Source organism: Squalius cephalus, assembly GCF_949319135.1.
Source record: "Squalius cephalus genome assembly, chromosome: 9".
Classification (NCBI taxonomy): Eukaryota; Metazoa; Chordata; class Actinopteri; order Cypriniformes; family Leuciscidae; genus Squalius; species Squalius cephalus.
In genome coordinates this window covers 38,438,789-38,451,677 of record NC_137130.1, presented here as the reverse complement: position 1 = coordinate 38,451,677, position 12,889 = coordinate 38,438,789, and the positions used below count along the sequence as shown (strand labels likewise).

The 12,889-nt window shown below is 45.7% G+C and overlaps 1 protein-coding gene across 7 annotated transcripts in view; it reads right to left on the bottom strand.

Annotated features, from left to right (window-relative positions):
- Positions 1 to 12,889, bottom strand: part of dip2a (disco-interacting protein 2 homolog A) — a 185,138-nt gene that overhangs the window by 46,557 nt on the left and 125,692 nt on the right. For 3 of the 7 annotated variants that reach the window (XM_079880628.1, XM_079880630.1, XM_079880634.1), the window contains 2 exons: positions 10,552 to 10,683; positions 4,396 to 4,428 (listed from right to left, as the gene is read on the bottom strand). The exons of 2 other annotated variants lie outside the window; for them this stretch is intronic. In XM_079880628.1, the coding sequence (XP_079736754.1) occupies positions 4,396 to 4,428; positions 10,552 to 10,683 (165 nt within the window). The remainder of the gene's footprint in view (positions 1 to 4,395; positions 4,429 to 10,551; positions 10,684 to 12,889) is intronic. 2 more of the 7 variants (XM_079880629.1, XM_079880631.1) reach the window with 1 other exon arrangement.

Here is a 12,889-nt window from a genome sequence, read left to right as displayed (position 1 = left end):
GAGGCTAATTAAATAAAAAATGTAACAATTAAGCACAATTAATGCATCATGCATTAATGCAATTCATCATTCAAATCATGACAAATTTCAAATGACATGATGCATCATATTATTTAGTAAATAAATGTAAATGAAATTTGGAAAGTATTTACACCACGTCACAGAAACACCACAAAAGCTCTCTGAATTTTATGATGGGAAAATAATGTTGTTAAATTGAACAGAAATCTTAAAGGTTTGAGGAACATTTAGCTGACAGAATCACCCATCAAATGTTTCTATCCAGGTAAACACAGGCTTTCACACGACTGAGAGAAGAGAACAGAAGCGAACGATCATATTCACATGATGAATCGACCCGCTCATTTCTCTGTCAAACGTCTGCCTGTGGATCCACAGAGAGAGGATGTGTCATGTATATATGCATGACTGAGACACTCTCTGCCCTGAGACACCTGAGACTCAGCCGCTGTCTATCTATCTATCTATCTATCTATCTATCTATCTATCTATCTATCTATCTATCTGTCTGTCTGTCTGTCTGTCTGTCTATCTATCTATCTATCTATATCTATCTATCTATCTATCTATCTATCTGTCTGTCTGTCTATCTGTCGGTCTATCTATCTATCTATCTATCTATCTATCTATCTATCTATCTATCTATCTGTCTGTCTGTCTGTCTGTCTATCTGTCGGTCTGTCTGTCTGTCTGTCTGTCTGTCTGTCTGTCTGTCTATCTATCTATCTATCTATCTATCTATCAATCTGTCTGTCTGTCTGTCTGTCCATCTGTCCGTCTATCTATCTATCTATCTATCTATCTATCTATCTATCTGTCTGTCTGTCTATCTGTCGGTCTATCTGTCTGTCTGTCTGTCTGTCTATCTATCAATCTATCTATCTATCTATCTATCTATCTATCTATCTATCTGTCGGTCTATCTGTCGGTCTATCTGTCTGTCTGTCTGTCTGTCTGTCTATCTATCTATCTATCTATCTATCTATCTATCTATCTATCTATCTATCTATCTATCTATCTATCTATCTATCTATCTATCTATCTACCAGAGCCCTCATCCAAGATGGCCGCTACAGCGCCAGAGAATTCGCCTCCAGTCTATAAACCCTAGCTCCTCCCAAGAATATTTTGGGCCATAGTGGACGTGCCAAGGGTCAAGGCCACAGAGGCCGATTCGCCCTGGGTCCCTGAACTGCCGGCTCTGCCCTGGAGGCTTCCTGCTCTGGGTAAGCCACACCTGAGCCCCCTACCAAGATGGCCACCGCCACGCCTGAGCCCCCTACCAAGATGGCCACCGCCACGCCTGAGCCCCCTGCCAAGATGGCCACCGCCACACCTGAGCCCTCTGCCAAGATGGCCACAGCCACACCTGAGCCCCCTTCCAAGATGGCCACCGCCACGCCTGAGCCCCCTGCCAAGATGGCCACAGCCACGCCTGAGCCCCCTACCAAGATGGCCGCTGACGCACCAGAAAATTCGCCTCCAGTCCATAAACTCCTAGCTCCTCCCAAGAAAATTTTGGGCCATAGTGGACGTGCCACGGGTCAAGGTCATGGAGGCCGATTCGCCCTGGGCCCCTGAACTGCCGGCTCTGCCCTGGAGGCTTCCTGCTCTGGGTAAACCACGCCTGAGCCCTCTGCCAAGAGTGCCGCCGCCACGCCTGAGCCCCCTGCCAAGATGACCGCTGCCACGCCTGAGCCCCCTGCCAAGATGGCCACCGCCATGCCTGAGCCCCCTGCCAAGATGGCCCCCACCACGCCTGAGCCCTCTACCAAGATGACCGCTGCCACGCCTGAGCCCCCTGCCAAGATGGCCACCGCCACGCCTGAGCCCCCTGCCAAGATGACCGCTGCCACGCCTGAGCCCCCTGCCAAGATGACCGCTGCCACGCCTGAGCCCCCTGCCAAGATGGCCACCGCCACGCCTGAGCCCTCTGCCAAGATGGCCACCGCCACGCCTGAGCCCCCTGCCAAGATGGCCACCACCACGCCTGAGCACCCTGCCAAGATGACCGCTGCCACGCCTGAGCCCCCTGCCAAGATGACCGCTGCCACGCCTGAGCCCCCTGCCAAGGTGGCCACCGCCACGCCTGAGCCCTCTGCCAAGATGGCCACCGCCATGCCTGAGCCCCCTGCCAAGATGGCCCCCACCACGCCTGAGCCCTCTACCAAGATGACCGCTGCCACGCCTGAGCCCCCTGCCAAGATGGCCACGCCTGAGCCCCCTGCCAAGATGACCGCTGCCACGCCTGAGCCCCCTGCCAAGATGGCCACCGCCACGCCTGAGCCCCCTGCCAAGATGGCCACCGCCACGCCTGAGCCCCCTGCCAAGATGGCCACCGCCACGCCTGAGCCCCCTGCCAAGATGGCCCCCACCACGCCTGAGCCCTCTACCAAGATGACCGCTGCCACGCCTGAGCCCCCTACCAAGATGACCACCTCCACGCCTGAGCCCCCTGCCAAGATGACCACCTCCACGCCTGAGCCCCCTGCCAAGATGGCCACCGCCACGCCTGAGCCCCCTGCCAAGATGGCCACCACGACGCCTGAGCCCTCTGCCAAGATGGCCGCCGCCACGCCTGAGCCCTCTGCCAAGATGGCCACCGCCACGCCTGAGCCCCCTGCCAAGATGGCCACCACGACGCCTGAGCCCCCTGCCAAGATGGCCGCCGCCACGCCTGAGCCCCCTGCCAAGATGGCCGCCGCCACGCCTGAGCCCCCTGCCAAGATGGCCACCACCACGCCTGAGCCCTCTGCCAAGATGGCCACTACCACACCTGGGCCCCCTGCCAAGATGGCCACCGCCACTGAGCCCTCAGCCAAGATGGCCACCGCCACGCCTGAGCCCCCTGCCAAGATGGCCGCTGCCGCGCCAGAGAATTTGCCTCCAGTCCATAAACCCCTAGCTCCTCCCAAGAAAAATTTGGGCCATAGTGGACGTGCCAAGGGTCAAGGCCACGGAGGCCGATTCACCCTGGGCCCCTGAACTGCCGGCTCCGCCCACCCTCCCAGCCCGTTGATGTTATACGACGTGTATTTAAGCCTTGTGTTTCAGTCTTTTCCTTGTCTGTCGTCGTCTATATTCTAGGTTGTTCTGTTCCTGCTTATATTAGTTTTGTAAAGATTTGAGTTAGTTTGAAAATAAAGACTGTTTCATTTAGATCTTGCTTCACCTCGTCTCTGCTGCAACCTAATGTGTGACACTACTGTATTACCATTTTATGGCCACAATAATTTTACGTATGCTAAGAACCATTTGACAAACAACCAAATTATCTCATCATTCATTTACTTAAACACTAGCTTTCCCTTGTGAAAATGTATTGTATTGAATGTGCACTTGTAGTGTACTTCAAAGTTTAAAAGTTTATTTTAAAAACTGTACTTGCAGATAATATTAATGAAAAAGGCCACTTAAGTGTAGTGTGACTATGATTCTTAACACACTTAAGTACACTTTTTTAAAAGTGCACTGTAAATGAAAAGTTTATTAAAAGTACATTTTAGATCATTGTTTAATCTTTTGTCTTGCTTTAAAGAAGCACACTTATTTTGATGTGTTGACTAACATAATTTTAACTGTTTTGTGTTCAAAATTTGATATTACAGTTAATTACAGAAGTTAACATTTTAAATGTACTAAATTGCATCATCATTACAAATGTGTAATTACATTTTTTTATGTAAATACATGATATACAAGTTCAATAGAAATGACAAAGCATATTTAAATTTATCATAAATGCTTGCCAGATGTACTTAAGTCACACTTAAGTGGGGCAAAATAAACTCAGTGCATTTCATCTACATTTAAACTTAGATTTATATCAATTTAATCACAATTAACATGCAATTAAGTGTCTGGAAACATTAAATAGAGTTCACACTTAAGTATTTTTTCCATAAAATGTACCAAAAAAAGTATAAAAGTGTCCTACTTTTTTACAAGAGTTTTGGGTTACACTTTATTTTAAGGTGTCATTATTACAGTGTTAATATATATCTAAGTACTGAGTAATATCAATTAAAAACATGTACTATAGGGTTAGGGTTTGGTTGAGGGTTAGTTGCATGTAATTATGCATAATTTACTGTTATTACTATGGTAAGTACATGTAACATATGTAACAAGGACACTGTAAAATAAAGTGTAACTGAGTGTTTTATTTGAGAAAGTACAATAACTTCCTGTGTAATGCATTGTTTATAACAGTATTAAAGCCCTTGAAAGAATAAACAACATTAAAAGACAAAAAGAGACAGTAGGAGGAAGCATTTTTCTTGCGATCATAACGAACACAGAGGTCACGGGTGAGACACAGATGCACAGAGACACCAGGAGGAGGGGCAGAGTGAAATAAACGTGTATAAATACCATCCGTGGCCTCCCCATCGCCCCTGTCAGTGCCTGAAGAAGAGAAAACCTTAATAAACACGCGTTCATCACAGCTGAGCTGAGGCCTCGCAAACTGAGCATCACACACATAACGAAAATCATCACCACATAGTCATCCTTCCAAGAAGTAACACACCACATCAACTGGTACAAGTGAGGACAAAAAAGCAGGTTAATCATGATCCTGATGGGACGTTCAGCTCTGTGTCTTAAAGGGACAGTACACCTAAAAATGAAAATCGGTGAGTCATCATCTACACACGCTCAAACAGCACTTTGTGATTTCCCAATCAGTGGAACATGGTGATTTTTTCTAATAATGAAAGTGGACGGTGACTCGGGTATCAAACTACATCAGTTCTTAACGACATTATCAGCACCAGGTCTGAAAGAGACTGTGTTTTGCACTGACATGTGGGTGAGGAGATGATGACAGCATTTTCATTTTTAGTGAATTATTCCCACAAAAAAGAAAGCATGCTGATGACATCATAATATCTGGCTTGAGCAAGCAGGATCAGACCAATAAACAGCCAGAAATATGCCTCTCTCTCCCTCTAGGTTTTTCAGTAGATATGAAGTGTAAATGTATCTCATTAGCTCTGATACAAAGCCTCCAGCTTTAGAGTCAAAAAGGAAGATCCAGAATGTGGGATAAATTGACAGAAATTAGAAATTAACTTTATTTATTTTCTTTTTATTTCACCTTTATTTAACCAGGTTAATCGATTGAGAACAAGTTCTCATTTGCAACCGCGACCTGGCCAAGATAAGGCGAAATGTGCAAGGCAACATAAAATTACACATAAAAGAAGTACATTCCAGCATACTTTTAAAAAGAGTACTTACTTTTGAAATACTATACTTTAAAGTAATATAAGTGTGAACTGAATGTAATGTTTTCAGACACATCATTGCATGTTACTCGCAATTTATACATATTAAACACAAACTTTTTTTTTGGGATGCGAGTAATCGTTGCACAGCACTAATAAAAATATACTTTTAACATTTGAACTATACACTACAAGTGCACATTCAATACAATCAAGCGCACTTCTTCTTGACAAGGGACCTTCAATTAATCTGCACTTCAGGAATTCTTTTTAGAATATTGTCAGAGAATGTCTAATAAGGGGAGAACTTCCACTCTCAGTGAACTTCCGGCTTCTGAACTGCTGCAGTTCCACTCTGGCTCCACATGAGGGCGCTCACAGGACGAGTGCAGAATGAATGGAGGTCTATGGCACTATACCCTTCAAAATCCACTTTTCTCAGGATATCATTTTTTGTCTAGTAATTTGAATGTTGTATTCGAAAGGAGATGTAAAGAAATTACACATTGCTGGGTGTTAGATTTTTTAGAGTCACTTATTTGCTTTAAAAAGTCTTTAAAATGTCAATGACGTCATATACATCGTACCGTACGACCAGAGATACTGCTTTACGGCAATCCTTCAGTCACTCTGGTGCTTTCAGCTCTGCACTTTCTTTTCACTCGAGGCATCGACAACACAGCTGACACAGGTAAACACACGACACAGCTGACACAGGTAAACACACAACACAGCTGACACAGGTAAACACACAACACAGCTGACACAGGAAAACACACAACACAGCTGACACAGGTAAACACACAACACAGCTGACACAGGCAAACACACAACACAGCTGACACAGGGAAACACACGACACAGCTGACACAGGGAAACACACAACACAGCTGACACAGGTAAACACACAACACAGCTGACACAGGCAAACACACAACACAGCTGACACAGGTAAACACACAACACAGCTGACACAGGGAAACACACAACACAGCTGACACAGGGAAACACACAACACAGCTGACACAGGGAAACACACAACACAGCTGACACAGGCAAACACACAACACAGCTGACACAGGGAAACACACAACACAGCTGACACAGGCAAACACACAACACAGCTGACACAGGGAAACACACGACACAGCCGACACAGGTAAACACACAACACAGCTGACACAGGTAAACACACAACACAGCTGACACAGGCAAACACACAACACAGCTGACACAGGGAAACACACAACACAGCTGACACAGGGAAACACACAACACAGCTGACACAGGGAAACACACAACACAGCTGACACAGGCAAACACACGACACAGCTGACACAGGGAAACACACAACACAGCTGACACAGGTAAACACACAACACAGCTGACACAGGCAAACACACAACAGCCGACACAGGGAAACACACAACACAGCTGACACAGGGAAACACACAACACAGCTGACACAGGGAAACACACAACAGCCGACACAGGGAAACACACAAAACAGCTGACACAGGGAAACACACAACACAGCCGACACAGGGAAACACACAACACAGCCGACACAGGCAAACACACAACACAGCTGACACAGGTAAACACAACACAGCTGACACAGGGAAACACACAACACAGCTGACACAGGGAAACACACAACACAGCCGACACAGGTAAACACAACACAGCTGACACAGGTAAACACACAACACAGCTGACACAGGTAAACACACAACACAGCTGACACAGGTAAACACAACACAGCTGACACAGGTAAACACACAACACAGCCGACACAGGTAAACACACAACACAGCTGACACAGGTAAACACACAACACAGCTGACACAGGGAAACACACAACACAGCCGACACAGGGAAACACACAACACAGCCGACACAGGTAAACACACAACACAGCTGACACAGGTAAACACACAACACAGCTGACACAGGCAAACACACAACAGCCTACACAGGGAAACACACAACACAGCTGACACAGGGAAACACACAACACAGCTGACACAGGGAAACACACAACAGCCGACACAGGGAAACACACAACACAGCCGACACAGGGAAACACACAACACAGCCGACACAGGCAAACACACAACACAGCTGACACAGGTAAACACAACACAGCTGACACAGGTAAACACACAACACAGCTGACACAGGGAAACGCACAACACAGCCGACACAGGTAAACACAACACAGCTGACACAGGTAAACACACAACACAGCTGACACAGGTAAACACACAACACAGCTGACACAGGTAAACACAACACAGCTGACACAGGTAAACACACAACACAGCCGACACAGGGAAACAAACACACAACACAGCTGACACAGGTAAACACAACACAGCTGACACAGGTAAACACACAACACAGCTGACACAGGTAAACACACAACACAGCTGACACAGGGAAACACACAACACAGCTGACACAGGTAAACACAACACAGCTGACACAGGTAAACACACAACACAGCTGACACAGGCAAACACACAACACAGCTGACACAGGTAAACACACAACACAGCTGACACAGGGAAACACACAACACAGCCGACACAGGTAAACACAACACAGCTGACACAGGTAAACACACAACACAGCTGACACAGGGAAACACACAACACAGCCGACACAGGTAAACACAACACAGCTGACACAGGTAAACACACAACACAGCTGACACAGGTAAACACACAACACAGCTGACACAGGTAAACACACAACACAGCTGACACAGGGAAACACAACACAGCTGACACAGGGAAACACACAACACAGCTGACACAGGGAAACACACAACACAGCTGACACAGGGAAACACACGACACAGCTGACACAGGTAAACACACAACACAGCTGACACAGGTAAACACACAACACAGCTGACACAGGTAAACACACAACACAGCTGACACAGGGAAACACAACACAGCTGACACAGGGAAACACACAACACAGCTGACACAGGGAAACACACAACACAGCTGACACAGGCAAACACACAACACAGCTGACACAGGTAAACACACGACACAGCTGACACAGGCAAACACACAACACAGCTGACACAGGCAAACACACAACACAGCTGACACAGGTAAACACACAACACAGCTGACACAGGTAAACACACAACACAGCCGACACAGGTAAACACACAACACAGCTGACACAGGTAAACACACAACACAGCTGACACAGGGAAACACACAACACAGCCGACACAGGGAAACACACAACACAGCCGACACAGGTAAACACACAACACAGCTGACACAGGTAAACACACAACACAGCTGACACAGGCAAACACACAACAGCCTACACAGGGAAACACACAACACAGCTGACACAGGGAAACACACAACACAGCTGACACAGGGAAACACACAACAGCCGACACAGGGAAACACACAACACAGCTGACACAGGGAAACACACAACACAGCCGACACAGGGAAACACACAACACAGCCGACACAGGCAAACACACAACACAGCTGACACAGGTAAACACAACACAGCTGACACAGGTAAACACACAACACAGCTGACACAGGGAAACGCACAACACAGCCGACACAGGTAAACACAACACAGCTGACACAGGTAAACACACAACACAGCTGACACAGGTAAACACACAACACAGCTGACACAGGTAAACACAACACAGCTGACACAGGTAAACACACAACACAGCCGACACAGGGAAACAAACACACAACACAGCTGACACAGGTAAACACAACACAGCTGACACAGGTAAACACACAACACAGCTGACACAGGTAAACACACAACACAGCTGACACAGGGAAACACACAACACAGCTGACACAGGTAAACACAACACAGCTGACACAGGTAAACACACAACACAGCTGACACAGGCAAACACACAACACAGCTGACACAGGTAAACACACAACACAGCTGACACAGGGAAACACACAACACAGCCGACACAGGTAAACACAACACAGCTGACACAGGTAAACACACAACACAGCTGACACAGGGAAACACACAACACAGCCGACACAGGTAAACACAACACAGCTGACACAGGTAAACACACAACACAGCTGACACAGGTAAACACACAACACAGCTGACACAGGTAAACACACAACACAGCTGACACAGGGAAACACAACACAGCTGACACAGGGAAACACACAACACAGCTGACACAGGGAAACACACAACACAGCTGACACAGGGAAACACACGACACAGCTGACACAGGTAAACACACAACACAGCTGACACAGGTAAACACACAACACAGCTGACACAGGTAAACACACAACACAGCTGACACAGGGAAACACAACACAGCTGACACAGGGAAACACACAACACAGCTGACACAGGGAAACACACAACACAGCTGACACAGGCAAACACACAACACAGCTGACACAGGTAAACACACGACACAGCTGACACAGGCAAACACACAACACAGCTGACACAGGCAAACACACAACACAGCTGACACAGGTAAACACACAACACAGCTGACACAGGTAAACACACAACACAGCTGACACAGGTAAACACAACACAGCTGACACAGGTAAACACACGTGCTAGAAGAGGTTTTGTTTTGTTTGTTTATGGTCTCGCTTCGGATGCCACAATGCCATCAAGCGGTAACTCTGGTCGTAATCAGTCCTTCACTGACCAATCAGCGTTCATTAGCAGAATGCTAGCGTGTTATGGGCAACAACAACTCAACCTGTAAGAAATCGAAAGGACATAAGTACTCGTTCATTCAACTTTCGACCTATAACCCATGTTGAACTTGCAAAACCTACAATCAAATCTGAGATTTCTCAACGGCGATCGGGTGAAAGAGACACATTTAGCCATCTAGCTCCATAGACTCCCATTCATTCTGCACTCATGGGCGATCGCCCCCAGTGGAGCTCTGGTGGAACTACAACCACAATTCGGTACAATAGGACTTAAAAGGGAGTGGCCAGGCTCTCCGTAGACGGGCTCTGATATTGTTCTAATACTGTATCTTACCAACATTAGAATTAGTCAAACTGCACTGGAATGAAGTGTGAGACGAGTCTCGGTCTCTTCTGAGGTTCCGTGGCAATTAGCCGATCAGATCCCGAGGTTTTGGACCAGAGCTAAAAACACCGTGTTCAGTGTGTCTGTGTGCAGTAGAGAGAAAGAGAGAGAGAGCTCTGTGGAGAGATGAGATGACAGGACAGAGAGGTGTGTGTGACAGGAAGATGCTCACCGTCGGCGGTCTCCAGGACGCTGGTGTGTGTGTGTCCGCGGGGAAGCCCTCGCACCGACGCCACCTGTGGACGCTCCTCATGCACTGAGCGCTCCCACAGGCCTGTCACGTCCGGCGGCGCGCTGGGGCCGTCTGTCATGAGGTGTCAGAGGTCAGAGGTGAGTGGAGGTCAAGATACAGCAATGCATGGTGTTCTGTGATCAAACCCATGAGAAATTATAATATTGATCATACATTTAAGAAGCAGTGCAGGATGTGGGGTGGCGTGAAATGACAGTGAGTAGGGCTGGGAATCGGATGCTTGTTATAAAATTAAACACATGCTCCTTTGTGAGCATTTCAATAAGACGTTTTATGTGCTGCACACACATCCGAAACGTGTGCACAGAAAAAGTGCTTTTAAACCATTGAAGGTTTAATGTTTTGCGCTGTTTTCAGAGCTGCAGGAGAGTAGGGGAAACTCTTAAAGTGACAGCACTAATATTCCTGCAGCGTCTCTATAATAACACTAATCACACAACAAACCACAAAGAGGACATTCACTCGTTCTTGACTGAATAACTTTTGTAACTATATATGTAATGTATACTTTATTTATAAAGTGCAGTGCTATTTTACATTTGATTACCGTTTCTCTAACTGAAAACCTGAAAATATTATAACACTATTTATTTCAGTCATTTATTTGTTCAGTTGTATCTATTTGTTGAGATTGCTAATGTTTTATTTGTTCTTTTTTTAATTACTGAGTGTTTACTTGTCTTAATTAATGCTTGAAATTTAGCCTATTGATCTCTGTTCATGATATTCAGCCACAATTAAATGTTTTGCAATAAGACTAAGTGAATGATATCCAATTGTTTTGTATTGGAATCGAAATTAGGAATCGATAAGAATCGGAATCGTTAAAATTCAAACGATAGATACCCAACCCTAACAGTGAGTGAGCTAAATCGTCTAAAAAGTATATACTTTTGCCATCATCAAAGCACATACTTTTAGCGTGTATTATAAATATTTGACCTGCCATGAAATCTCATTGGTCCAAAATTCCACATGGAACAAAACATCAAATATGTTCTGATTCGCTGTCGTTTCTCTTCCTAACTCCATGTGGTGTTTACTGTCCATCTTACTCGACACACTCAACACAAGAGCTGTGTACACCATTAACCAACAGCAGCTGTTCTGCGTGTCATCTCGACTCTTGCAGAACAGTGGATCCACAGAGCGACTCTGACACTGTGTGAAATCTGAGGTTATTTACAGTCGGTGCCCAGGGCCAGCTTCATGATACCGGCCTTCAAGGGCAGAGAGGCGGAAAAACAGGGTGAAAGAAAGAGGAGGAGACGACAGAAGAGGAGGAGGCGACAGAAGAGGAGGAGATACAGTGGGAATGCAAATGTTCCCTGTAAAGAGCAGCTGAGTAAAGTGAATGTGTTCTGCCATTATGATATCACTCGCTCTCATGCCGTGCAAAACTTACATGAGTAAGTTTAAAGACGTCTCATTCGGTTCTTGTTCATACATTGAAAGCATCAGTGACTAGAGGATCATGTCAAGCTCAAAACCGGCAAAAAAAGCACCATGAAATAAAGACAGGCAGGTGTGGTTGCAAGAACTTTACAGTGGAAAATATGGTAGCACCATGTGAAGTTTTACAGATTAAACTTAAAAAAAAATTTTTTTTAAATTGGTGGAGGACGGACTGTATATTTTATTAACTGAAATAATGTTAATATTCCACATTAATAACATTTGTCACGATTCTTTTGAGGACTTTTATTGTGTTTCATGCCTTAAGTTTCCTGTGTCTCTCTGTAGTTGTTTCGTTCCCTGATTCTGCTTGATTCAGTCAGTGTTTGAGTTTGCTTTGTTTCTCTCTTGTATGGGTTATGACCGTGACAACAATAAATCAAAGTTCATCACAAGTAGCTTTTCCACAAGCTGAGGAAAATACTAATGTACAGGGTGGGCCATTTATATGGATACACTGTAATAACATGGGAATGGTTGGTGATATTAAAGTCCTGTTTGTGGCACATTAGTATATGTGAGGGGGCAAACTCCTCAAGATGGGTGGGGACCATGGTGGCCATTTAGAAGTCGGCCATCTTGGATACAACTTTTGTTTTTTCAATAGGAAGAGGGCCATGTGACATATCAAACTTATTGGTAATGTCACAAGAAAAACAATGGTGTGCTTGGTTTCAACGTAACTTTATTCGTTCATGAGTTATTTACAAGTTTCTGACCACTTATAAAATGTGTTCAATGTGCTGCCCATTGTGTTGGATTGTCAATGCAACCCTGTTCTCCCACTCTTCACACACTGATA